The following is a 27,764-nucleotide window of genomic DNA, read 5'->3' on the forward strand; positions in this document are numbered from 1 at the left end:
CCTATGATGTGTGGCTCCAAAGTCATGAACTTAAAAACCAACATGAGTCATTAGGGCCTGCACCAGCCAAATGAGCACTTGATCCACGTGAGCGCTCACTACACAGCCCCTCATCCTTGTTTCCCAAGTTCCTGGTGGAACAGCCCTCACTGACTGGCCCTGTTTCCTCCCATGGACCACCCTCCCCACCCACTGTATATTTGTTTCTGATCCTGCCACCACTACCTGAAGGGAAGATAATGTCAGTATGGCTTATTGTTGATGTTGTTAATTAACCTTCATTTGTTTCTCTTGGTGATTAATAAATATCTCTCAGGAGAAAGTTTCAGGAGAGCTTCCAATTTCTCCTCCAACTTTTACCTACTGAATTCTAGAATCTAGCAAGTGGATTTTACCTACAGCCGTTTTTACTCTGTCATACTGGTGATTTTTTCATTTTTCTCATCCCTTCTATGTTTAGTAATTAGAATTCTGTGAGGAAAAGTTGTTCCTCTAGATTTTTATTCAGTAATTTATTTATATAGCATGGATTTGTGGCATGGGCTGTAATTCAACATGACCATTACTTAGTTTACAATTGTTCCAGCTCTGGCCACTGGGAGTCCTTTCGAGTTGGCTCCTGTGCCTTTTCGAAAAGACCCCATCCTTTTTCTGAATGGTTGTAACTGTAACCTCCATGCAACTCCAGGAAAACCCTGTCATTTCTTTATGATAACTTCTACCTCACCACTACCTTGTGAAATCTGCTGCTTTCCCCGGGATCATAGCTTTACTCACACCCTTCATCAGTCTGCCATCCCATTTCTTCCTTCACCATTTTTGCTAAATCTCCATACTACCTCAATTATTATTTGCTTATTAGCACACTTTCTTTCAATTGTGTCATCTCTGTTCTTTAAACTTCAGTATATTTACCTAAGAAGGAAAATTTTGAATCAAGTCAAACAAAGTGTCTTACCCAGACCGTAATCAGATTTTCCTAGTCATTGCCAAGATGTCCTTTTATAACTGGCTTGTTTGAACCTGGATCCAAATGTGCTCTATTGATTGCATTTGGTTGTCTGATTTCAAGTTTCTCTTAATCTAAAGCAATCTCTTCTCACTTTTTCTTAATGCCTTGTGTGACCCCAAGAATAATGGAGAAATATATTTCCCCCCTCCCTCCACCCAATTCCTAGTATAGCAAACAGCTTTTATATTCCTTATATTAAGATTTAACTGTTTAAATTTAGAAGCACACGTTTTTAAATTTTATTTTTAATTCTGATAAACACATGACATAAAATTAACCATCTCAGACGTTTTTAAGTGGTCAGTAGTGTTAAGTAGTGGAGAAGGCAATGGCACCCCACTCCAGTACCCTTGCCTGGAAAATCCCATGGATGGAGGAGCCTGGTAGGCCACAGTCCATGGGGTCGCTAAGAGTCGGACACGACTGAGCGACTTCCCTTTCACTTTTCCCTCTCATGCACTGGAGAAGGAAATGGCAACCCACTCCAGTATTCTTGCCTGGAGAATCCCAGGGACGTCGGAGCCCGGTGGCTGCCGTCTATGGGGTCGCACAGAGTTGGACATGACTGAAGCGACTTAGCAGCAGCAGCAGCAGCAGCAGTGTTAAGTAGAGCCACATTATTGTGCAGTGGATACTCAGGGCTTTTCATCTTGAAAAACTCAAATTCTGTATCCATGGAACAAGAACTCCCCATTTCCCCCTCCCTCCAGCAATGGCAGCCATCATTCTAGCTCTCTTTTTTTTTTTTTAAGCTTTGTGTGATTAAGCCAGTAGTCCTGGAAGAAACTAGGTCAGTTGTCCTGTGGAATGTCCCCCCTTGTAACTGTGTCTGTTTGCTTCCTGTGGTATCCTTAACTTGTCCCTCTCTCCCTGTGTTTTCTGTAAATGGAAGTTAGTGCTAAACTCTGGAGAATTTGGTTTGATTCGTCTTCGGCTACTTTGGCAGAATACCTCGTAGGTGGTTTTGTGTACTTTATATCATATCCCGGTCAAGTTTTTTGCCCCTGCCAAAGGTCTAGGCTCTTGAAGTCATTCTCCAAGCCACTGCACCATTCACAGGCAGGAAGGTTTCAGAGTTTTCACCATCCGTGGACTCTTCATGATCCAGCTGCATGTTCCTTCTTCACCACCTCTTCTAGACTTTTCTTTACGTGCCTCCCCCCATTACTGCATCCTGGTCTTTAGATATTTGGATTAAGAGGTGATGGAGACTCCTCAAGGGGGTCTGCTGTGGAACATTTGTCGAGGGTCCTGGGCCAAGGCTTCTTAAGAGACCTTAACTCTAGAAAGCCAGGGAGCATCAGACTTGACTCTGTTACGATGCTGCTTTCATACCACAGATGGCAGCGGTGACAACGTGGGTAGTTAACTCTGCCGGTCATCCCTGGACTAGTTGGAATTTATAAAATATGCACAAGCCACTGCCTCCATACCTTTCAAGCTGAGCTCTAGTTGCCTGTGGTGGCAGGTACCTCAGCTTGTTATCTTTCACCTTGCTGCTTTTCTTGCTGCTATTCTAGCGGGCCCCCAAGGATAATGCTATTCTTCGTGGCTTTTCCCAACCAATTCCTGATACATCAGACAGTTTGAGCACTGCTGTTACACTCAGGCTATTTTTTTAATGTAGAATCACTCATGTTGTAAGCTTTCTTTGATTATGCAAGTAATACCTATCCGTTGAAGATGATTAGAAAATACTATCATCTTTGAGGTTTTGGGGTTTTGTTTTGTTTTGCTTTTTTAATATTTGTATTTCCCTGTCTTAGATATACTTGCTGCTAAAAGAGGTATACACTTTTCAGACATTTTTTCCTGTGTATAGGTTTATTTCGATTTTTAAATAAAATACATACTATTTTAAAGGTGGCGGTTTTTCTTCTAATGTGTCATAAACATCTTCCCACATTCCTAAATGTATCCCCCAGTGTCATCTTTCAGGACTGCCTGATACTTGGTTGCATAGATGTGGCCTAGTTTATTTCACTAGACTTCTAGGTTTGGAAAATGGGGTTATTGTTCTTTATATCTTTTTTTTTATTCCATTGCGAACCTTTTATTTTTTTTTTATTTAGTTATAATTAACATACTGTATTATATGAGGATGGGGGGATAGACCGGAAAAGTGAGGGGATTAAGAAGTACAAATTTCTAGCTATAAAATAAGTCACAGGAATGTAATGTACAAGTAGGGAATATAGTCAGTACTGTTGTGACAGCTTTGTGGTGGCGGATGGTAACTGTGCTGATTGTGGTGATTGTTGCTGAATGTGTAAGAATGCTCACTCCCTGTGTTGTACACCTGAAACTTATCTGGTACATGTGCGCTGCTTCCCCATTACCTCCTGAGTCTTGGAATTTCCATCAGCAACTTGCTCTGATGTCTTTGCATGTGGTTGTGTTCCCCAAGGAGAAGTTCCCAGCAATAGACCTTCTGGGCCAAAAGGTATATGCATCTTGAAGGCTTTGGAAGCACCCCTGGACTTCTCTCCTCAAGGTCAAAAAGATGTGTACACTTGTTTTTTTTTCTCTTGGGAGCAACTGAACTACTCAACTCTCTGTGAAGAACTACTACAGTTGCTCTGTGAAGAATTTGCACTCTTAACCCCGCTTAAGGAATTAAGAGGCCTAATGTCAGGCCTGGAAAGATCCACAGATGAAGTAGTTTGTCCACACCCTCATTTTACCAGTTGTTAGGTTTACTTTCCTCATTAAACAGTAGTAAGCATATTAAAAAAAAAAAATTTCAGAAACACAGCAGGCTAATAAACTCCCCCGCCCCAGGGTGCTCTCATCAGAGCACACACCCAGGACCATGCTTGTGTTCACTGGCTGAGGAGCCCCTTGGTAGGGCAGGGAGAGTGTGGGATTTGGAGCCGGGCTGACCTGAAGCCAGAGCCGGCTCCCTCCTCAGAAGCCGCTTAACCTCACTTTCTCAGGAAATGCGGTAACAGTGCCTCCCCTTGGAACTCTTGAAAGGCCTGGAGCTCATCCGTACAACAGAGCCTAACAGTGCCTGGTACATAGTAGGCACTCGGGGTGTTTTTAAAGTTCTCTTAGTGACAGTTGCTAAACCGCAGAATTACAGACCACAGCCATATGTCAGATACAACCACACCTTAGCACATTGGAGTATTCACTGTACTTTAAATAATTTTTCTGAGTAAACATTTTTCGTATAATTACAGATTTGGAGTTCTCTTTTTCTCACTAATTTGTAATGCCAATTTAAAAATGGCAGTGATATAAAGGTTGGATGAACAGATCATAAAGCATTGTATTTGTAGTTGTTTTCTGAAGATAGATTTCCAAAAAGTGGTATTACCAGATGAGACAGGAAAAGCATTTCTGTGGTTCTCAAAAGATGGTGCAGAATTTGTTTCCTGAGGGGCAGCAAGCACTCACAGCCACCAGCTACAGGCAGGGCAGGAGGCGGGTGGGCAGGGATGTGTATAGCTAATCAGTCACACTGGCCCTGAACCTGAAGAATGGCCCACAACCTTTCTCAGCATAGCACTCCTTATAAGACAGACTGAGCAGTTCATATTTGCAAAGAAATGGCTTTCCCATGCCTGGTATAAAGAAGCCTTTGAACAACATTACCAGCATTGGACATTTATTACTTAAACCAAGAAAACGTTTGCCTGTTTGATAAGCCAAAAAAGTGATTCTTGCTACCTCATGAATTCCCTCCTGCCCGTGTATGCTTTTAAACTTCTCTGTGTATAATCTAGGCCTTTTGCCCATTTTACTATTGTGTCTGTGCTTTTTTTCTTTTTTACTGATTTGCACAAACTGGTTTTCCTTTTTTTTAAAGGATTTTTAAAAGGATTCCTATTGTTCATTTGAGAGCACTAACTTGACTCATTAAAAACAATTTCAGTTTTATGAAAAGGTAGATCTCTCTACCTCATTGGAAAAGACCCTAATGCTGGGTAGGATTGAGGGCGGGAGGAGAAGGGGATGACAGAGGATGAGATAGTTGGATGGCATCACCGACTCGATGGACATGGGTTTGGGTAGACTCTGGGAGTTGGTGATGGTCAGAGAGGCCTGGCGTGCTGCAGTTCATGGGGTCGCAAAGACTCGGACACGACTGAGCGACTGAACTGAACTGAGATCTCTCTCTCTCTCTGCCTTGCTGTCCCCTGCCCCCAACTCCAATACACCATAAACAGCGTTAACATTTTGGTCATTTTGGTTTGTTTTCTTTTTTTTTGGCTGCACATACTGCATGCAGGATCTTAGTTTCCCAAACAGGGATTGAACCTGAGTCCCCTGTGTTGGGAAGCACAGGGTCTTAACCACTGTACCGCCACGGAAGTCCTCTTGTTTTCTTATAATTTAAAACTAATCACCAGACTAAGGAGGTGCTTGCCTGTAGGGAGTAGTGGGGAGGAAGTCTGGCTTCTGTGGTACCTCTGTTCGGTCTCACCTACTGACACATGTGGGCGTGTTACCTATTTTAAGATGGTTATAGTTTTCATTTAGCTGTGATCATCCCATGTGTGCATGGCATGTTTTTTTCCATGTAACCGTACACCTCACACACTGCTCTGTCCCCGGGAAGTCGTTTTCACCTTGCTGATAGCTGCAGAGTATGCCCAGAGATTTATCTGTGTGGCCCTCCCCTCTGTTTGAATGTTTCATTTAGTTCTGGTTTTTCACAATTGTAAAGGATACTGTGATGAACATTTTGGTCCTTAAAATATTTTTCTAAACTTAGGAGTCTTTTAAGATTTTGCCAAAAGGTAGTTCCTGTATCAGAAGGGGATTCATTGTATTAGAAGGGGTATACTTGTCTAAGGTTCCTGATACACATCTAAGTTTTCATTCGAAAACATATCGATTTGCACTGCCGCTATTAACTCATGATGGTGCTTTTCACCTTTGCTAGTTTAACAAGAGAAGGGACATCTAATTTTAATTTTATTTATTTCGTTTTTAAGGACACTGAATAGTTTCCTCTGAGCTTCTTAAGCAATTGTATTTCTCCTCTTTGCATTCATTGTCTGTGTGGCTTTAATATCTTCCAATCTATTTGAGCAGTGTCTTTATATAATAAGGATATTATCTGTCTTCATTTTGGCCATAAACATTTTCCCCCAGTTTGTTTCGATAATTTTTTTCAGAAGGTTTCAATTTTTATATAGCTCAATTCTTCTGCTATCTTTTCTAAACCTACAAAATCTAACCACCTCTAAACATTAATGTTTTATTCTGCAGTTTTTATTATTTATAAAATATACTTTAACTGTTACTGAATTTACTTTGAATGTATTATGTGAAAATAAAAATGGTCTCCCATTAACTGCCCCAACATCAATTTTAATAAATGACACATCAAGTCATAATATGTTATTTTATAATACAGTTGTATATCTGTATCATCCAAATTGTTTTGTCACCCTTTACGCATCCTAGATCTATGTTTTTAACTTGTGTATAGACTTAGATGAGCTTTCTGTCATTGTACCTTTAAAAAGTGTATTTATATGTATGTGTACTTATATGAGAAAGATATGATGGTTACTCTTCTGGATAAAAAGTTTGTTTACCAACTAAAAACAGCTTTTTGATGATTATTGAAGTGACCTTCACAAATCAGGAAGAATTGACATTGTTACATTTATTAGCATCCAGGAATATGATGTTCTTTTATATATTCAAGCATTCTTATCAACTGGTAAAGCTTTGTGTTCTCAACAAAGCTTTTGTTTTTCTCATCAGTTTTCCTTAGTTATTCCCACATACTGTTGCAGTTGTAGGCTTCGTTGTGTAGGCTTTTTCTCGTTGGTTATAATTCCCCCAAACGCCAGCATCCTAGGGATGGGGTTACTATTCCTAGTGTTGCCCCGCGGCATGCACTCAAGCTAGCCAAACCCTGTGCTTCCAGAGGCAGGTGGGGGCCACAGATTCTCCGAAGGAAAATGCAGGAAAAGCATAGCATTAAGTATGTGAGCACAGGTATAGACACAACTTATAAATACCACCCCGATACCCCGCCCCCAGCCTCAGTTTTGAATCTCCTCTCACTCTGGTTCCAGTGCTGGGACCAGGCCATCTGATTCTCAGGTCTCCTCCAGGGGGGACCCTGAAAGAGGGAAGAAGTACAGGACCCACTGGCATGATACCTGGCCCACTTCAGCCTTTCAGACAGAAGACTGGTTTGGATCAGTTGACCATAGGCTTCGTCGTTTGTTTACTTGGGCTTTGGTTTTTCTTGTGGGGTGGGGCAGGATTGGCCATACCACATGACCTACGGGATCTTAGTTCTCCCTACCAATTGTAGAAGCCAGCTGGTGCTCCAGAGGGTGGCGCCTCACTGGGTAGCACTGTCTCCTGCTTTCTTTTAGTTTCATTCTATTACAGAATGCAAATCAAAAATTAGATTTCCTGTTTTAAGCCACATTAAAAAAAAAAAAAAAAAACGCCAACCCGGTTCACACCAAAATTCCAGGCCTTCCTACCTGGAACTTCCGCCTAGGTCCTTTGCCTAGAAAAAAGGACCATCTCTCTCTTCAGTGGACCATCACTTAATATAAGGAGATCCAGATGTTGCAGGAGGAGAAGGAGGTGACTGCACAGGAGGGGGTTGAATGTCATCATCGACTGAACAGACATGAGATTGAGCAAACTCTGGGAGATAGTGAAGGACAGGGAAGCCTGGCGTGCTGCAGTCCATGGGGTCGCAAAGAGGCGGACACGACTTAACAACTGAGCGACAGATACAAGGGAAAACTCACAGAGTCACCTGAGGGCGCTGTGATGCCGAAGGGGCTCAAGGGCCCCGAGCTTGGTACCGAGCACTGGTCCAAAGTAGACTCCAGGTGAACTCAGGTGGGCTTTTCGGATATCCTGCTGTGTATGCCAAGCAGCACCAATGAAAATAATATGAGCCTATAATAAGAAGAGAGAAGAGTTGTGTTTACTTACGACAGAAAAAAGTGTTGATTTCTATAAGGCGAACATGGCCAACCTGAAAGTCATCTTCCCAGATTATTCTGACAAGCTGCTCCAAGTTTTCAGCACAGTTTTATATATTGTCAGAACAAAGGCTGCCAGAAGGTTGAGTGCTGAGGAATTGATAACTTTTGAACTGTGTTGCTGGAGAAGACTCGTGAGAGTCCCTTGGACCGCAAGAAGATCAAACTAGTCAATCCTAAAGGAAATCAACCCTCAGTATTCATTGGAAGGACTGAAGCAGAATCTCCAATACTTTGGCCACCTGATGTGAACAACCGACTCTCTGGAAAAGACCCTGATGCTGGGAATGATGGAAGGCGGGAGGAGAAGGGGGCGACAGAGGAAGAGATGGTTGGATGGCATCACCAACTCGATGGACGTGAGTTTGGGCAAACTCGGGAAGATGGCGGACAGGGAATCCTAGTGTGCTGCGGTCCATGATGTCACAGTGAGTCAGACATAACTCAGCCACTGAAAAACAACAGAACAAAAACATTAAACCAGTCAGGGGGGTTATATTTCTTCAGTGTTAAAAGAGAGACCAGCACATACATATCGAGTCAGTGTGGACCTGGCACCTGGGAAGGGAGTCTTCCTATCAAAGAAGAACAAACATGGTGACCCAGAAGGAGGGTCCTTAATCTTTATTTTTAACATGGACATTATTTCTGGTCAAGGTGCCCTTTTCCTGAATAATTGAAGTAGATGTACAATGCATATAAGGGAGACCAAAAAGATGCTATTTTAGTTAGTTCGAGTTTGCTCAGACTCATGTCCATTGAGTCAGTGATGCCATGCAACCATCTCATCCTCTGTTTTCCGCTTCTCCTCCTGCCCTCAATCTTCCCCAGCATCAGGGTCTTTTTCCAGTGAGTCAGTACTTCGCATCACGTGACCAAAGTATTGGAGCGTCAGCTTCAGCGTCAGTCCTTCCAATGACTATTCAGGATTGATTTCCTTTAGGAGGGACTGGTTTGGTCTCCTTGCTGTTCAGGGGACTCTCAGGAGTCGTCTTCAGCACCGTGTATGAGACCTCGGCAAATTGTTTAACCTCTGTGCCTCATTTCTCTATCTGTGAAAGGGGGAATGAAAAAATGGGTCCTGCCTCCTGGGGTGGTTGGGAGAATTAAGTGTCTCATATGGAAAAGCACTCACTCAGGCTGGTATCTGGCTCTCAGGAAGCAATGTTTATTTATTTTTTTAAAGATTTTCTAAATGTGGACCATTTTTATTGAGGTTTTTTTTTTTTTTTTTTTTTTTTTACAATATTGGTTCTGTTTTATGGGTTTTTTTGGTCACAAGGCATGTGGGATTTTATCTCCCTGACCAGGCCTTGAACCTGCACCCCCCACATGGGAAGGGGAATTCTTAGGAAAGGATATTTAAATCCTCGTTGTCACTCTGCTGATGCAGCATCAGGGATTCCAGACTGAGGGGTCAAAGCGGCCAGCTTGGTGCTTCTGTTGCATGGGAGCTGGATCCGTCTTTGCTGGGGGGTGGTCCTGTGCACTGCAGGAGGTTGACCAATATCCCCTGTCTCTACCCAAAAGTGTCCCCAGATGGTGCCATAGATACCTTTTAGGGGAGCATGGCCATCCTTGCCTGAATAAGCACTGTTCTACGTGAGATCCCCGTGAGTGGAGTCATGTCAGCCAGAGCTGTGAGACGGCAGGATGGAAATACTGCGGGCAGTGCTCATGGAGAGGCAGTTGCTAAAATCTCATCCTACCCCCGAAGCGATGCTTCCATGCCACTCAGCAGCTGAGCTGACGTGTCGCGTTGGCCGATGGCTCAAACCCAGGGTGTCTGCTCCTCTCCACTGCTTCAGATTGTGATGCTTTTTAAGTTATGTGTTTGCTTTTGGCTGCACGGGGTCTTCGTTACTGCACAAGGGCCTTCTCGAGCTGCAGCGAACGGGGGCTATCCTGGGGTTGCGATGTGTGGCATTCTCATGGCGGCGGCTTCTCTGTTGCATAGCACAGGCTCCAGAGTCCACAGGCTTCAGTAGTTAGAGCACACGGGCTCAGCAGTCGCGGCTGGCGCACGGGCTCAGCTGCCCTGCAGCTTGTGGAATCTTCCCAGACCAGGGATTGAACCTGGGCCCCCGGCATTGGCAGGCGGATTCTTCACAACTGGACCCCCAGGGAAGTCCCCAATCATGATGTTTGCAGCATTGTTATTTATATCCATGAAGAGCCCGTCCCACACAGTTCTGAGAAACACAGACTCACCCATTTGGAGAAAGCAGTAGAGACACAGGGTTTTACATACCAGGCACAATTCTCACAGTTACACCTGTACTAACTTTACTTAATCCTCATGATTCTCAGAGAAGGCGATGGCACCCCACTCCAGTACTCTTGCCTGGAAAATCTCATGGACGGAGGAGCCTGGCGGGCTGCAGTCCACAGGCTCTCTAAGAGTCGGGCAGGACTGAGCGACTTCACTTTCACTTTTCAATTTCATGCATTGGAGAAGGGAACGGCAACCCACTCCAGTGTTCTTGCATGGAGAATCCCAGGGACGGGGGATCCTGGTAAGCTGAGGTCCATGAGTTGGACATGACTGAGCGCCTTAGCAGCAGCAGCAGGATGACAATTCTATGGTGGGTGAGGGGACATTGTTATTCCTACATGTTGCAGATAAAGAAACCAAAGCACAGAGAGGTTAAGCAACTTGCCTAACATCACACAGCTGGTACGTGGCTGGGCTAGGATTGAGCCTTGGAGGTGGGTATTTGACATGCACAGTGCCATTTCCTTTTCTTCTTCCCTCTGGTTGGTTAGGATCTTCCCAACCCAGGGAATGGACCCGAGTCTCTTTTGTCTTCCCGCATTGGCGGGCAGGTTCTTTACCACCACCTGAGAAGCCCTTGGCAGGTTCTTTACCACCACCTGAGAAGCCCTTGATAGTTGAGTTAACTGCCAAGTCAAGAAGTTTAAATAACAACCTGGAATTTGGGTTCTCTTGAAAAGTATCAGAGAATCTGGCAGTGCTTGGTCCACCAACACCAGTTGGCAGGAGCTTGGAGAGGCCGCCTCATTGCAACAGATTCCGTTTCTCCAGGGCCCCCATCACTCCCTGTTCTATCAGTTGGCTGGATTCACTAATTCACTAATAATTCGCTGGATGTCTTTGCCCAGACTCTGCAGATATTAGATTTTCAGACTTCCAGGGACGACAAATCACGCATGTGTGGTTTTGTCTGTCTGTTTCTTTTTGTTTGTTTTTTAGGAGCCTAGCCATACTAATCTTTAATTCAGTCCTGCCTATGTTACAGAGGATGGCTGATTTCGGTTTCCTTTTTGTGTGTGTGTGTGGGCATGCTGAGAGGCCTCTGACTTTTTGAGACCTCGAGGGCTGTAGCCACCAGGCTCCCCTGTCCAGGGGATTCTCCAGGCGAGAATACTGGAGTGGGTTGCCATTTCCTCCTCCAGGATTCTTCCTGACCCAGCGATCAAACTTATATCTCCTGCACTGGCAGGCAGATGCTTTACCACTGGGCCACATGGGTAGCCCCAGGACAGGGGAGGGATCCAGAAACTCAGCGTCACAGGCCTGACATTTTCCTTGTGGCTTTTGGAAATAAAGAAGTTTTCACATATTGAGATCTAGGGAAGCCATTCCGGCTCATGCATGGGTTAACCTGATACTACATCAGCAGAATGATAACGAGGATTTAAATATCGTTTCTTAAGACTGCCCCTTCCAATGCAGGGGTGCAGGTTCAATCACTGTTCGGGGAGATAAAATCCCACATGCGTTGTTCCAAAAAAAAAAAAAAAACCAATAAAAGAGAACTTATATTGTAAAACAAATTCAATAAAAAATTTAAAAAATGGTCCACATTTTAAAAAATGTTTAAAAGATAAATATTGGTTCTTGAAAGCCAGATACCAACCCGAGTGAGTTCTTTGCACATGACACACTTAATTCTCCGAACCACCCCAGGAGGCAGGACCCATTTTATCATTCCCCCTTTCACAGATAGAAAAACTGAGGCACAGAGGTTAAACAGTTTGCCGAGGTCTCATACATGGTGCTGAAGACGACTCCTGAGAGTCCCCTGAACACAAGGAGACAAAACCAGTCTATGCTAAAGGAAATCAACCCTGAATATTCATGGGAAGGACTGATGCTGAAGCTGATGCTCCAATACTTTGGACACCTGATGGGAAGAACTGACTCACTGGAAAAGACCCTGATGCTGGGAAAGATTGAGGGCGGGAGGAGAAGGGGACAGCAGAGGATGAGATGGTTGGATGGCATCACCGACTCAGTGGACATAAGTTTGAGCAAACTCGAACTCACTAAAATAGCATCTTTTTGGCCTCCCTTACATGCATTGCACCGACTCGATGGACATGGGTTTGGGTGGACTCTGGGAGTTGGTGATGGACAGGGAGGCCTGGCGTGCTGCAATTCATGGGGTCGCAAAGAGTCGGACACGACTGAGCGACTGAACTGAACTGAACTGATACGCATTGTACATCTGCTTCAATTATTTAGGAAAAGGGCACCTTTTAGGAAAAGGGACCTTTTTCCTAAAAGGTGCCTGGGGACCACAAGGACAAAAGCGGGGAAGGAGCGGCTCACAACCCCCGAACACCCCCACTCCACACGGTTTCTCAGATCGAGCGGTTAAAACTGCCTGAAACAAGTTTGTTGTTATCAGGGTTGGAGGACTGGAAATTCTGGCCTCACACCCACTCTGTGAGCCTAACGTCCTGGCATCACTGTCTCCCTGGCGGGGGGTTCCCCCTGGGCCCCCACCCTCATCCCTCCCCTCCCCTACCTTGTCCCTGCCCGGGCCCAGGTCTTCCAGGAGGCCAGAAGTGGGGTTGACAGGGGAAAACCATGTTATACTGCCAAGCTTCGGAGACACAAGGGCCTGGATGCCTGGGGGTGGGGATAGGAAGGGCCGGGGGCTGGGGTCCCACACTGCAGAATCACCAAATGCACAGTGACCCCCAGGCACGCGGTCACCCCTCTCCCAAACACCCACACACTGCTGCTCACAATGGCCTACTCACAAAACCCCCAAGATGGTGGCAAATGACACTCTTTTGGATTGGGCACACACTTGCCGAAACACACCCCGCCTGGCCTGTGTGTGGAGGCTGGTCCTTACCCTTAAGGATGGACTCTCATCAGACCTTAAACAAATGGATTCCCAGCACAAAAGCTGAGAAATTCTGTGGGCATTTGGGTAGCTGGCACTTTGGGACTATTACGAATGGACCTGTTAGGAACATTCTTTATACATGTGCAGGTATATATGTAAGGTTTACATATATATATATATGTGTGTGTGTGTGTGTATGATTCATTGGAAACACTGATGCTGAAGCTGAAACTCCAATACTTTGGCCACATGATGTGAATAACTGACTCATTTGAAAAGACCCTGATGCTGGGAAAGATTGAAAGTGTGAGGAGAATGGGATGACAGAGGATGAGATGGTTGGATGGCATCATCAACTGGATGGACGTGACTTTGAGTCAACCCTGGGAGTTGGTGGTGGACTGGGAGGCCTGGCATGCTACAGTCTGTGGGGTTGCGAAGAGCTGGACATGCCTGAGTGACTAGACTCAACTGAACGGATATATACATGAGTTAACCTATAGATTTGCAGGCAGATTCTTTGTTGTCTGAGACATGAGGGAAGCCTATATATACTGGCAAGCTGCAGTCCATAGGGTCACAAAGAGCAGACACTGCCGAAGCAACAGCACATATATATATATATATAATGAGTTCATTTCTGTTTTTGTTTTATAGAAGTATAGTGGATTTACGGTGTTGTATTAGTTTTTGGGGCAGAGCAAAGTGATTCAGATAGAAGTATGTAGGATTTTTCAGATTGGTTTTCATTACAGGATACTAGATAGAGCTCCCTGGGCTATGCAGCAGGACCTTATGTATTTTTGTATATAGCAGTTTGTATCTGCTAATCCCAAAGGCCTAATTTATCCCTTCCCCAATCCCTTTCCCTTTCAGTAAGTATAAGTGTGTTTCCTATGTCTGCGAGTCTGTTTCTGTTTCCTAAATCCATTTGTATGAATTTCCATCTATAAGTTATCTCATAAGATATTTGTCTTTCTCTGCCTGTCTTCACTCGGTATGATAATCTCTAGGTCTATCCATGTTGCTGCAAATGGCATAATTTCATTCTTTTTGATGGCTTAGTGATACCGAAGCGACAGCACGTGTATATATATGAGTTAATTTTTGGTTTTGTTTTATAGAAGTATAGTGGATTTACGACAATGTTGTATTAGTTTCTGGTGCACAGCAAAGTGATTCGGATAGAAATATGAATGTTCAGATTGGTTTTCATTACAGGATATCAGATAGAGCTCCCTGGACTATGCAGCAGGACCTTATGTATTTTTGTATATAGCAGTTTGTATCTGCTAATCCCAAAGGCCTAATTTATCCCTTCCCCAACCCCTTTCCCTTTCAGTAAGTATGTGTTTTCTATGTCTGCAAGTCTGTTTCTGTTTTTTCTAAGTTCATTTTTATGAGATTCCATCTATATGTTATATTATAAGGTATTTGTCTTTCTCTGCCTGACTTCTCTCGGTATGATAATCTCGAGGTCTATCCATGTTGCTGCAAATGGCATAATTTCATTCTTTTTGATGGCTTAGTGATACTCCGTTGTGTATATGTACCACATCTTCTTCATCCGTTCGTCTGCTGATGGACCCTGAGGTTTCTTCCATGTCTTGGCTGTTGTAAACAGTGCTGCTCTGAACATAGGGATGCATGGGTCTTTTCCTAGTAGAGTTTTCTTCAGGTACATGCCTGGGAGTGGGATTGCTGGCTCATACGATAGCTTTATTTTTAGTTTGTAAGGAACCTCCACACTGTTCTCTAGAGTGACGGCAGCAGTTTATATTCCCACCAACAGTGTGAGAGGTGTCGTGAAACATCTTCGTACACACCCTCTGTTAGCTTAATACGCATTTCTACTGGGAATATACCCAAGAATGGGGTTGTTGGGGTTGGACGTGCATATGTGCAGTTATGCCAACCACCAGTTTTCTCTTCTAAAGAGCAGCACCAATTCACACTTCCATAACAATGCACAAGAGTTCCAGGGGTTTCACCACCTCACCGACTCTCCTGCTTTTCCTTTAATCAGTCGGAAGGATATGTGCTTGTACCCCTGGAATCTGGTTTTTGAAGGCAAAACTTTTGAAAGAAATTTCTCAAGATGAATAGATTATAAATATCCACAAAATTAAAACTTCAAAAGTAGAAGGTAGAGAGAGAGAGGCTTTTTGTTTGTTTGTTTTAATGAATACACCTTGTTACCACTTGGGATTCTTGTGAAATGCATGTATTATCTTAAAGAGAAAACTCGCTCTATAGTCTTCTAAATTGCTGAAGTGCTGAAGCTCATGGGTGATCATTTGACTTCTCAGAAATGAGTGGGTGCTTTCCTAAGTAACAGAGGGCTGGAAACTGGTGATAATCTTAAAGTCAGCCAGCACCAAAGAACTGTCATAAATATCTCATAAGCGGTGAAGTCAACAATACCTGCATGCAAGGAAGAACTGGAAAAGATGCTGATTGAATCAACAACAGAAAAACCCTGGGGGAAGGGCGCTGCAGGGGGAGGAAACAGCCAGTGCAAAGGCCCTGAATCAGGGTTTCTGTTGCTTGCCACCAAAGGAGTCTGATACAGAGGCTTGTTGTTGTTGTTTAACTGCTAAGTCCTGTTGGCACAGTCTCTAGAGTCAGCCTCCTTGGATTTGAATCCTGGCTTGGCTCCTTATGATCTGTGTGACCTGAAGCAAGCGACAGGAACTCTGTGCCTCTGTTCTCTTATCTCAGAAAGAGACAGAATAACAGAATTGGCCACGTGGTCGTGAGCATTAAGGGGATCGACATGTGTAAAGACACTGGGTTGGTGCCTACTGCATGGTCAATACCCAAGATAACTTCCTCATTCTAATTATCTGCATATCAAAAAAGAGGGGAGGAGATTCTGGTCCATGGAGGAGAAATACATCTTGGGGGTTTGAGAGTAGGCCACTGTGAGCAGCAGTGAGTGTGTGGGTGTGCCTTGGGGGTCACTGTGTATCTGAAGTAGGCACAGGGCAGGCCCCCAGGTCCCAGACATCAGTGCCACCCCCCCGACCCCCAGGCATCCAGACCCTTGGGTCTCCGCGGCTCGGCAGTATAACACGGTTCTTGGTTCTTCCCTGTCAACCCCACCTGCCTCCTGGAAGACCTGGGCCCGGCAGTATAACAGGGTTCTTGGTTCTTCCCTGTCAACCCCACCTGCCTACTGGAAGACCTGGGCCCAGGCTGGGTCGAGGTCGGGGAGGGGAAGGGGCGCTGGGGGCGGGGGGCCCAGGTGGACCCCACGCCAGGGAGACAATATTCCAGGGACGCTGGGCTCACAGAGCAGGTATGAAAGCAACATTTCCAACCCTCCAACCCTGGTAATAAAACCACAGCCAGCACTAGCACTTGCTGTCTGTTTTGGGCACTGTTATACCCACCTGATCTGAGTCCCTGTGGGCCCGGGCGGGGTCGTTGGTCTGGAGCCGCTCCTTCCGTGCTTTTGTCCAGGGTGTCCCCAGGAGGGTTTTCCGGGAACCCACCGCCCTCACCGCCCCCGCGGGACGCCAGGAAGCGGCCCGGGGCCGGCCCGCCCCGACTCTGTTCCTCTGGGCAGCCCAGAGCCGAGTCGCTGCCGGGGCTCCGAAGGGTCTGCGCCGTCCGGGCGAGTGTGCAGTGCGGGGCGGCGGGCGAAGGGCGGCGGGCGGCGGGCCGCGGGCTGGCGCTGCGGGGTCGCCGCGGGGAGGGCGGAGGCGGCCCGCCAGGAGGTGCGGGTGCGTTCCGGCGGCGGGGCGCGGGCGCGCGCGCCGAGGAGGCCCCCGAGGAGCCCGCGGCTCCCCGAGGGCGGCCGCAGTCCTCAGACCCTTCTGAGGCGCGAGGCGGGCGATTCGTGGTCCGAGGGCTCCTCGGGCCGCCGGGAAGAGAGCAGGCTGGAGGGCAGCGAGGAGGACTGGGCCTTGTGGGTGAAGGCCTGGCTGGGCCTCCTCCCTGGGCAGGTGCAGGAGGAGCAGGCGCCCGGCCCGAAGACGCCAGGAGGTAGGAGCGCGGGTCTGCGGGCCGCGCGGCTCCCTTGGGGGACGAGGCGCTCTGGGGAGGCGGCAGGGCCGGGGCCTCCTTCCGGAACGGCCGGAGGCAGCTCAGGAGGCTGACTCGGGGGAGCCTAGACGGGGGTCTGGGGGAGTGGGGCGGGGCGTGCAACCCCTCCGGAGCCTTTCGGGGGCACCAGAGCAAGCTGGCGAGAAGCGTGCTTGCCGGAGCGTTATGGAGCCTCGTGTGTCTCCGCGCCCGCGCCTGCGGCCGGCGGGTGCCTGGAGCGCGCCGGGGACGCGCATCTGAGGGGGGCGACCTCTGGGGGAGACTGGGCGTCGGCCCCCGAGTCCAGCCCTAGGCGATCCTGTGTCTGGAGGCCGATTCCGGCTTTGCAAACGTGTCTGCCAAGGCGTCTGTGTCTTTATGTCCCCGTGTCCAAAGTGTCTGTTTGAAAATAGGTGTTTCTGCAAGTCCGTACATGCGTGTGTCTGTGTGTGTATCTGCCCGGATTGTCTGCTCTTTCAAGCTCCAGGAACCTAAACCTGAACGTTTGTGTGTGTGGATCTGTGAGCGGGTCTTAGCGTTTCCAAAAGGCCCGCGAGCTGAAGGGGTGACTCTGATTTTCCAGGAATGTCTGTGACTGCGGTGTGGGTGTGGGTATGTGTGTGTCCGTGTGCACGGCTGGGTGTCTCCGAGGGTGTCTGAGAGAGACACGCCAGGGTTTCTCTCTGCTTATCTGTGTGATTTGATTTCCTAGTAGGTTTCACTGTTTACCAAGCCTGTAAGTCCAAAGCAGTGATTCTGATGTTTAAAAACACCATCTGGATAGAGTGTAAAGGCGAGTGAACCTGCGGGTAGGGGTGGGGGTGGTCTGAGAGGGGAAGCCTCTGTGGGATGGCTCCCCAGGTGAGACTGGGGGTTGAGCCTGGGGTGTCAGACAGAGGTGGTCTGGGTGTCCCATAGAGTGTCCTTTCAGATTGAATTGTGCAAATATGTGTGTCCTGAGTGTGTGTGCCTGGAAGTACCCAGTATTTGAAGCTTTGTGTATCTGCACGTCTGTGTGTGTGTGTGTGTATGCACGCATGCGTGCCTGAGCGTTCCTCAACCTCACGATGTGTTACTGCCCATTTGCGTGTGTTTCAGGATCTACAAGTGCAAAGTGTGTCTTTATTTGCACACGTGGGACTCTGGGGCCAGGGGTGTGGCTGGGAGTTGTTGAGAGTGTCCCCCTGTGAGTCCAGAGCAGGGGGTCAGCTCGCGGGAGGGAGTCACTGTGTGTGTGTAATCCTTCAGGACCCCCACCCCTGGGTCTCTGAAGCTTGAGCCTCTGTGCCTTTCCCAGGAAGGCCTGGCCCCACAGTGGGGGAGGGGCGCTGGGCGAGGGGCCAGGCGCTGAGGTCCAGTAGGGACAGCTCATAGGAGGGACAGTGATGCTGGCAGGCTGGGGGTCTTCCTGGAGGAAGAGGCCCGGGACCCTCCCCACGAATAACGGAATTGCGGTGAACATTCTGACGCCCGTGCGGTTGTCAGAGACCCTGTTAACCTCTTGACTTAATATCTGGGGGTTGGGGCGGGGACGGGGGCCTTGTGTGACTGGGCAACCCAGCCGCATTCATTCTCTCGCGTTTGTCCACAGGCTCCGCGGGCATCCCCAGAGCCAGCCCTGTCCGGGCGTCAAGCAAAGGCACTGGGGCCCCATCCCGCCTACGCCCAGGGTGGAAGACCCAGGTCGCAATGATAGTCTCGAGATCAGTTCCTTGGCCACGGTCCTGAAGGGTCTCCAACTTTCATGTTCAGGCAGGATGGTGCTGCGGGGTCTCCGCGGGGAGCATGGGGTAGGGGCACCCGGGGAGGATGTGCGGGGGCCTCCTGGGGAGTGGGGTGCAGGGGCGCGACCTGGGGGCCACTGAGACCCAATGGGGAGGGCGGTGGCACCCCTTGAGGAACCAGGCCTCCCTGAGGGCCATCTCACCTTCTGAGCCTCCCGGCCCCTCCCAAGTCTGAGTGTTTCTGGGGTCACCAGGAGGAGCCACGACTGCAGTGGTCAGAGGAGGCTGGGGTATCTGCAAGAGGGGATGGCGGTGACCACCCGCAGGACAGCGGAGGGGGAGCTGGGTCCTGGTCCCCAGGTTTTAGGGAGCGCAAGGGACAGACCTGTGGACATGTTAGTTTGGGGGAGGAGGCGGGACTTTGTGCAGGACACAGGAGAGGTCAGGTGGGAATCACGGGTCCAGGCACAGCCCTGACCAAAGAGAAGACTGAGAAATTGTCTCTGGGGGGAGCCTGTTGGGACAAATAGGGACAGAGAAACTTCTGGAGGCATATGGAGGTCCTCGGAGGATGGCTGTGATGATGTGCTGCTAACTACAGCCGTCGGAAATGGGCTTGGCGACCTCCAGGGACTTTGGGGGGTCGTGTCTGGTTTTGGGGGTCAGGGTGCTTCTCTGAGGGGCAGCCTCTGGGGGAGGGGCCAGGCCCGGGTGGGCCGGGGTCAGTGGGCGGGGACGGTGGGCACAGGGCAGCTTGTGTCAGAGGGGCGGCCTCCGGGGGAGGCGCCGGGGCTGGGGGGCCAGGCTCAGCCGGAGGGGACGGTGGGCACACAGCTCTTATGTCTTCCCCTCTGGGGCTGCAGGGCAGTGTGTCTGCCTGCGGCTCTCGGTTCTTTCCAATAAACTTCTCGGTGCACCTGGTGCCCCAGATGCTTGGAGCACGTCATGGAGAGCCAGAGTGCGTGAGAGGACCCGAGGGGGTCTCCCCGTTCCTGGGGGGTTGTCCCAGCTCTGAGGGTCCTGGAGGGCTGCCCCAGTTCTGAAGCCCACATGCCCTACTGACCAGCACCTTGTCCCTGTGCCTCAGCTGCTTGGTGACCCAGGGGCCTTTTCCCTCCCGCAGGGTTTCTCTCCCCCAGACAACCTGGCCCAGAACGAGGCCCTGGACTGATGAGGGAGAGATCAGAGGTCAGAGGTCAGGCTGGAGGGTCCCAGGGTTAGAGACAGTGATCCAGGGAAGGTGCGTAGGAGACGGTGGGGGGGAGGCCTCCTGACCCACCCCCGCCACCAACAGCGATAGAGTTGGATCCGACACGGGACTGCCTGAGTCTGGGTCAGACTGTGTTCTCAACACTTGACATGCATTTAATTCTATGTAATCCTCACGTTTCATCATTCTGCTCATTTTGTGGATGGGAAAGCTGACAGCACAAGAGGTTAAATACCCCCAAACTGGGGCATCCCAGGTAAAACACATGGTAAATACTTAAATTGAAATTTCAGTTGAAGAATGAATTACCTTTTAGTACAAGTACATGGAAAGTAGTCCATGGGACATGCCAATACTGAAACACAGTTTAGCAGAATAAACACAAAATGAATTTTTATGTTATGTAGGACACGACCCATGCAGTGTTTGGAGATAGTTATTCTAAAAAACGATCTGTGTGTCTGAAACTCAAATCTCAGTGTGCTGTGCTTTCTTGTGCTGTTGGTAAACCTTGAGCTCTCTCAGCTAGTGACTGGCAGGCTGGAATCCCCCCAGTTCTCACCCCCAGACACGCTGGCCCAAGTCCTGCCCAGGGCAATGCTGGCCGGAGGTGATGACCCCACACTGAGCCTGTGCAGAGAAGCCTCCCTGCAGGGCCGGCCCCTCCCCCGGGCTGTGCTGAGGGGTCTGGGGCTCAGCCCCTCCCATTGACCACAGTCCTGATGTGGACCTGGATGGCCCCGAGGACAGGGAGGGGAGGGCCTGTCTGAACCCCTCGGTCAGACTGCCTGGTAGCCCTGGGAAGGAGCTGAAAGACAGCCCTGGGAATGCCCCAGGAGTGCAATTACTGAGTGCCTGCTGTATGCCAGACTCCTGAGGCCCTTTTGATTCCCACTTAGCCAAGCTGCAGCTTCCTGTCCCCAGCACTTTATGTCACAGGTTTTCTAGTTTTAGAGGGGGTAAGTCCCAGGTACCACGAGCCCTGCCCCTGTCCTTGCCAGGCTCCATGACAACCGGTCTCCCCAGATCACATGCTGGGCTTTGGACGGAACCAGGAGGGAGGCATTGTCAACACGTCCCCTTGGTTCCTTGGATGTTGGGGACCTGGAGACATGCGGAGGGGATGGAGCTGTCTGAGTGCACCCGACCTCTGGGTTCACACCCGGGCCCCCTGGCTCTGCCACCCAGGCACTGACTGCTGTCTCTCCTGTTCACAGGGAGCAGCAGTGGAGTCACCATGCTGCCTCTGAACACCAGCAGGGGCCAGGAAAGGGAGGAGGTGCAGACCAGGCCTCCACAGAGACGAGGTGAGACACACGTGGGGCGGAAACTGTGGGCAGGCAGGAGTGGGGAGGGCCTCAGGGAAAGGCTGATGGGGAAGGGATGACCCTGAAGACTGGCCCCAACCCCAAGTATCTCCCACTGGCTCCTCTTAAGGAGGGGGGGCGCTGGGGACACCCAGTCATTGTAGCTGACGTGATGATGGTACGCCAGATATTGCCGCAATCCACCATGTCTTTCCCCACGTATTTTATCAAATCTCTCAGAGCCTATAACCATCACACAAAACAACAGGCATGCCTCTCCGTCGCTCAGCTTTGTAGTTCCTTCCCCAGACATAGCTACTTTCTAGCTCCTTGTCCAGCTTTCTAGAATGTTCTATGCTCACTCATGGAGACAAGGATGTGTATGTATCTGTTACTGTGTATTTATATCTGATATACGGGTGCATACTACACATGCCACTTTCATTCATACTGGGTCTTGTTTCATTTAGTTCTGATCTGACACTGAGAATCTTCCAGTCACAGTCCCAAGTCTTTCCACACATCCAGTCACACATGCTTCACAGTGAGGGAGGGACAGGAATTACCGCCTTTTCAGATGGGAAATCTGAAGGGTGACAAGTGTGAATCATCAGCTCACAGTGGGATCGGAACCCTGGCCATCTGGCCTGGGGGTCTTTGACCTTAAGCACTGTGTCCCCTGTCCATCTCGAGGACTCTCCCCCTCAGGATGCCTGGTTTGTGTTCCAGCTGCCTGGGATTCCATAGTCTCTCTGTGCTATGTGTGTGTGCTCAGTTGCTTCGGTCATGTCTGACTCTTTGCTACCCTTCAGACTGTAACCCTGCCAAGGTCCTCTGTCCATGGAATCCTCCAGGCAAGAATACTGGGGTGGGTTCCCATTTCCTTCTCCCAGGGATCTTCCTGGATCCAGGGATTGAACCCAGGACTCCTGTGTCTCCTGCACTGGCAGGCAGATTCTTTACCACTGAGCCATCAGGGAAGCTTAACCAGGTTCGTGCAGGTGGCCATTTGGGTTATTCCCAGTGTTTGATGATGACAGTATATGCAAGTAGAAACAGGACTCTACTTGGGTCACATTACACAGGGGAGTGGATCCAGGACAATATGTTTAGAAAGGGAGATGGCAGTGTCCGAGGGGACGTTTGCACAGGTGGCCTGGATGCTCCTCCAGAGAGAGGCCAGGAGTGGAGGCGTGTGTAAGGAAATAGACGGATTTGTGCGCAGCTTTGAAATAGCAGGAACTCTGACTCCAAATTGACATGTCTGTCTTCTTCGAGGAAACTCTAGTGTTTTCTGGAGAGACGTGCCCCACTGGCACCTGTGTATCAGCTGTGCCTTCCTCCTGGGCACGGGCGCCCCAGGGCGTCACTATCTCCAGAGCTCCTGTTGTCTAACTCTAGCCTCTCCACTCACTGACAAGCCCTGTCTGTTCCCTGGGGACCTTCAGGATGCAACTTCATGCATCTCTGCAGGCACTACTGTGCAAACTCCCACAAGGGTCCTAAGCTCTCTGTTTCCTTATTGCTAAGTTGGAGGAATATAGTGCCCATCTCAGAGAGTTATTATGAACAGCCAAACAAGCTAATGCCTGCAAAACACTTAAAAGCACACCTGACACATAACAGGTACTCCACAGGTATTAGCCGTCTTCACTGGTTTCCTGATGAGCATCTTATTATTATCGAGTTTCTCAAGCCTCAGTGGGCGAGATAGCCTCATGCCTCTTTCTTCCTCGCTCAGCCCTGCCTTTTGAGAGCACTACCGGTCGGCAAAGGGGGCCCACCGGAAAGAACGCAAGAGTGTCAGCCAAACGGGCGCCGACGTGTGGCATGGTGGGTCTAGTTGTTTTCTCCTTTGCCCAGAGAACCCTGGGCCTGAGAGGTCAGGCTTATCGGCCAGCCTCTCCGCCCAGCAGAGACCCTTGGGTGCCTGGGTGCCCTGTGCCCCTCCGCCGTCCCAGATGGGACCCCTTCCTGTGGAGGGGATGGTTTTCCTTGAGGGTGCTGCCCTCTTTCCTGCCTCCTTCTCTTTGCTGATTCCAACCTCTGCTCCTGTGTCACCTCCTTCATGAAGCCGCCCTTGACACTGCCTCCCCGATGCCTTGCCTTGCTGAGTTTCTTCAGCACTATTACTGCTACTTGAGATTACACTGTGTATCTATTTGCTCCTAATCTGTCTCCCTTAGGAGAGTAGTTCAGGGGGAGGATGCCAGCAGGAACCCCCGTGTTGTTCAGTGACACATCCCCTGTCTAGATCAGGTGTAACCGGTGTCAGGCTCTGTATACACACGGGCTGATTAAATGAAGGAATGAATTAGGGAACGGTCCCTCCTGTGGAGGCAAGTATGGCCTTGTCTACCTGGGTACCATTCTTCTTTTTCCTACTAACCACTTTGACTTTTCCGGGGAGACCACGTGTCTCCATGCTCTTTGGATGGATCTGATCCCATCCTCAGACCAGCTCCAGGTCCGCCCCGACCAATCAGAGCCGGCGGTGCCAAGGTTCCCTGTGATTGTACCTGGGCTGGGCACGTGACTCACCCTTGGCCAACGAGGCATCTGCTCTGTCTCTGGGCTTCTTAACAGGCCAGAAGGGAGCCTGGAGGGACCCTGGTGAGAACCAGGGGCAGCCGTGAGGAGGGGTGAGGGGAGGCCCTGTGTCACATGCCTGCGAGAATGTCTTTCCTATTAGTGCCTGTAGCACTCCTGGGAAGGACTCCTTAGAAATCACATTGGAAAAGAACGTGAGAGTCACAGACGGTTAAAGATCACCCAAATTCGCCAATTGCTAACATTTTCTCTGTTTGTGTATTTTCTTTAACAAAATGTAATATATATGTATATTTATTGCAGTATATCTACACATAATATACCTAAGTGTGTATCGCCTGAGAAATGCAATATTCTGTTATTTCAGGGTGGGGCTGTGGTCACCTTCCTGCATTCAGCCCTGACACACACTTCACCTTATCCCTGTATCGGTTTTGATATTAATAGTATGCTCCATACTGTCCCTTTGGCATTCTTTTCCCTCCAACACTAGGTCTAGTTGTGTATGCGGGGGTTGTACTTAGTAACGTATCTGTAGTTTTGTTTACGCTAGACAGTCTCCTAAGCCTTGTTTGCCTTTTATGAAGGCATTTTGAAGTCCAAAGTCACCCCCATCTCATATTGTGGATTATTGGTTGTATTTTTGGCGATCTCCCTATGAATGAGATTCCGGATAAGCTCTGATCTCTGGAGCACCACCTAAGTGATGCCGTGTCCTTCTCAGAACATCACATTTTGATGCACATGAGGTCTGTGCGCCATCACTGGTGATGTGAATTTTGAGCCATTGGGCCAAGATGCTTGTCCCCGTTCTTTGCTGAATAATATCTGACTTTCTCCTTTCTAATAGGGACTCATTGGAGAGACACTTGTAGATGCACTAAATAACCTAGAAGCAGAGAGAATTCTGACTGTGCCTTCCAGGCCCTTGCTCACCTGTGTCCTCCACAGAACCAGTCATGAACTGAGGTGATGCAGGACACTAATGGCCACAGGCCAAGTCAGCTGACCATGGGAATGCAATGGGAAGGCGATCCCTCCCTTTCCCCAAACCTGGAGAACACAAGGAAGGGATGAGGTGGTGATTCTCCTCCAGAGGCGGTTTGCCCCTCAGGGGACGCCTTCAATGTCTGGAAACATTTTTGTTTGTGACAATTGAAGGGGTCGTGCTAATGGCATCCAGTGGCCAGGAATGCTGCTTAGCATTTCTGCAATGCTCAGGACACCCCTGCCCTACCCATCGCAAGAAGGATCTGGACCCCAAATGTCCCAAGTGGGAAGGGCTGATAACCTGGGAACAGGAGAAGGACGGTTCTGCAGAGGTGAGGGCACCGTGTGGAGGGAACGCTGTCCTGCCCACCCCAAGCCTCCCAGCTGGCATCCCAGCCCTCTGAGGCTAAGGGCCCCAACTCCAGGGTCTCAGCGCTGGGTTCAAACCCAGCTTCAGCCACTACCAGCTGTGGGACCTGGGACCAGTTCCTGAACTCCTCTGTGGCTCAGTTTCCTCATTTGTGAAACAGGGCAGTAGGAACCCCACATGGGATTACTAGGACAATGAAATGAGTTCACATCTGTGCCACGCTTACCTGGAAAAATGGGCTTCCCAGGTGGTGCCAGTGGTAAAGAACCCATCTGCCAGTACAGGAGACACAGGTTTGATCCCTGGGTTGGGAGGATCCCCTGGAGGAGGGCATGGCAACCCGCTCCCGTATCCTTGTCTGGAGAATCAAGAAGGTTATGTACTCACTTCTAATCCTGAGTGCCGCATGCTCCCAACCTATACGTCTGATCAAATGTCAGAGTGGGAACGCTTACCAGGGCCTCCCTAGCCCTATTTCCTCATCTGCAGGATGGAGAAATAAGATCAGAGGCCACCTCGTGAGGATTAAATGGGACCTGACATGTCATTCAGGCTGAAGCGTCCTAAATGCTCAAAAACCGCGGGATGGAAATAGTAGTCCTCCCAGAAATTACTACAGCTTCAATACTGCCAGCACTGTGGGTGAAGCTTTCTGTTGGGAAGAAGTGTTTAATTTCTTAGGAAAGCAGGTGGTTTTAAGAAAATCAGCAAAGCAAACATTGTCACAGCTGACGGCTTTCCAGCTCTCACAAAGCGGCAAACTTTGTTACATTTAATGATCCATTTTTGGATTACTTTGTTCAGTCCTTATGCACCTCTGTGAGGGATCGGTTACTTATAGTCCATTATACAGAAATGCAAACTGAGGCCAGGGAGGGTCAGGTTATCTGCCTCAGGATCCCCAGCTGTACTGGGCGAAGAAGGAATTCAACCCCAGGTGGGTCGCCCCTGAAGTCTATGCTCAGCTCCTCAAACTAAGGGGGGGAGCCCTCTCCCCCTGGGCACTAAAGTTCTTCTCTCTCCTCTCTGTGGTCTTTCTTTCCTTCCAGCTGGGTTTTTGCTTCACCTTCTACATGGATTCGAGCGACTCCGGGTTTGACTCGCAACCTTCTCCTGGAAGTTCGAGAGCTGGCTCGAAGTACACCTCCCCTTCGAAGCCTCGTGCAAAGTATCAGGAGATCCAGGCCTGGGAGTGTCCCCTGTGCGGTCTCAACGTCCTCTACATCTCCTGAAACCTGAGGTCCCCCCGGCCTCCCGCTCCAGGCCACCCGCATGCCCCCGTATCATGCATGCTGGGCTACTGTCATGTGAAACCCCCAATATGGCGGCTTCAATGAACCCAACTTGCTGTCTCTCCCAAGGCTGTGGTCTGTGTGTGAAACTCCCAGGGCTGGGGCGGTGCAGCTCTGTGGAGTTGGGCAGCCAGGGTCCTTTGACCTTGGTGCTCTGTGCCACGTGTCTGGAGGGGGCTCACCCCCTACACTCAGTCCAGCTTCTGGTTCCAGGGAAAGTAGGGGGATGAGAAGAGGGGAAGACATGCTTCAGTCCTTCAAAGGGCGACTCCTACAAGAAGCCCAGATCACTGTTCCTCACCTCTCGTTGGCCAGAGCGGGTCACATGGCGACATGCAGTTGTAACGGATGCTGGGAAGTGTAGTCCCTAGCTCGGCAATCCTGTGTCACCTAATAGCTGCCATCACTAGAGGAAAGTTGTGTCTGTACTTAGTGCAACTCCGCGACCCCGTGGACTGTAGCCCACCAGGCTCCTCTGTCCATGGGTTTTTCCAGGCAACAATAGTAGAGTGGGCTGCCATCCCCTTCTCCAGGGGATCTTCCCGACCCAGGGATTGGACGTGCATCTCTTGTGTCTCCTGCATTGCAGGCAGATTCTTTACCCACTGAGCCATCAGGGAAGCCCTTTTATAGCAAAGGAGAATGGCTACGGTTTCCACCACTGACGAGATCTGTTATGTTTCATGTTTATGTTGATCTGTTATGATTTATCCCCAGCCACCAGGCTGTGCTGAATCCAGGAGTGAATAAAGTTATTCTTTAGTTCTGTATCTCTCTCCCACTGACTAGGATCTCCTCCCGTTTTACACAGATATTTAGAATATTTAGAGCACCGTCCATGTGGCAGGCACTGAGCTGATGTCTTTACACATTTTGATTCCCTTAGTTGCATTCTATTATTCTCCCTCTTTCTGAGATAAGAGAACAGAGAGTCCACGTCACTTGCTTCAGGTCACACAGATCTGAAGGAGTCAAGCCAACTTTCAAACCCTCTGGAGCAGGCTGCCTCCAGAGTCTATGCCCTTAACCTTCCTGGTATCCACCTCACAGAGGTGCATGGGGGGAGATTCCCAGACGGTCACACAATTGTGAGTCAAAAAGCCTCTTTCGACACCTAGACCTTCCAACACTCCCTTCATTTACCTCTTCAGATGCTGCAGAAATACTTGGAATATTGTGTGTAGCACGTATG

At 49.2% G+C, this 27,764-nt stretch overlaps 1 protein-coding gene across 1 annotated transcript; it reads left to right on the forward strand.

The window, feature by feature from the left end:
• The first annotated feature begins 7,777 nt into the window (after window positions 1-7,777).
• On the forward strand, window positions 7,778-27,342 carry LOC145537697 (uncharacterized). The gene is made up of 5 exons (XM_081568545.1): window positions 7,778-7,839; window positions 16,566-17,090; window positions 18,721-18,881; window positions 21,281-21,370; window positions 26,330-27,342. The coding sequence occupies exons 1-5, from the start codon at window positions 7,778-7,780 to the stop codon at window positions 26,377-26,379; spliced, it is 888 nt and encodes a 295-aa protein (XP_081424671.1). The 3' UTR covers window positions 26,380-27,342.
• The last annotated feature ends 422 nt before the right edge of the window (window positions 27,343-27,764 follow it).

This window comes from Giraffa tippelskirchi, chromosome Y (assembly GCF_054371585.1).
Source record: "Giraffa tippelskirchi isolate mGirTip1 chromosome Y, T2T-mGirTip1v1.2.pri, whole genome shotgun sequence".
NCBI classification, from domain to species: domain Eukaryota; kingdom Metazoa; phylum Chordata; class Mammalia; order Artiodactyla; family Giraffidae; genus Giraffa; species Giraffa tippelskirchi.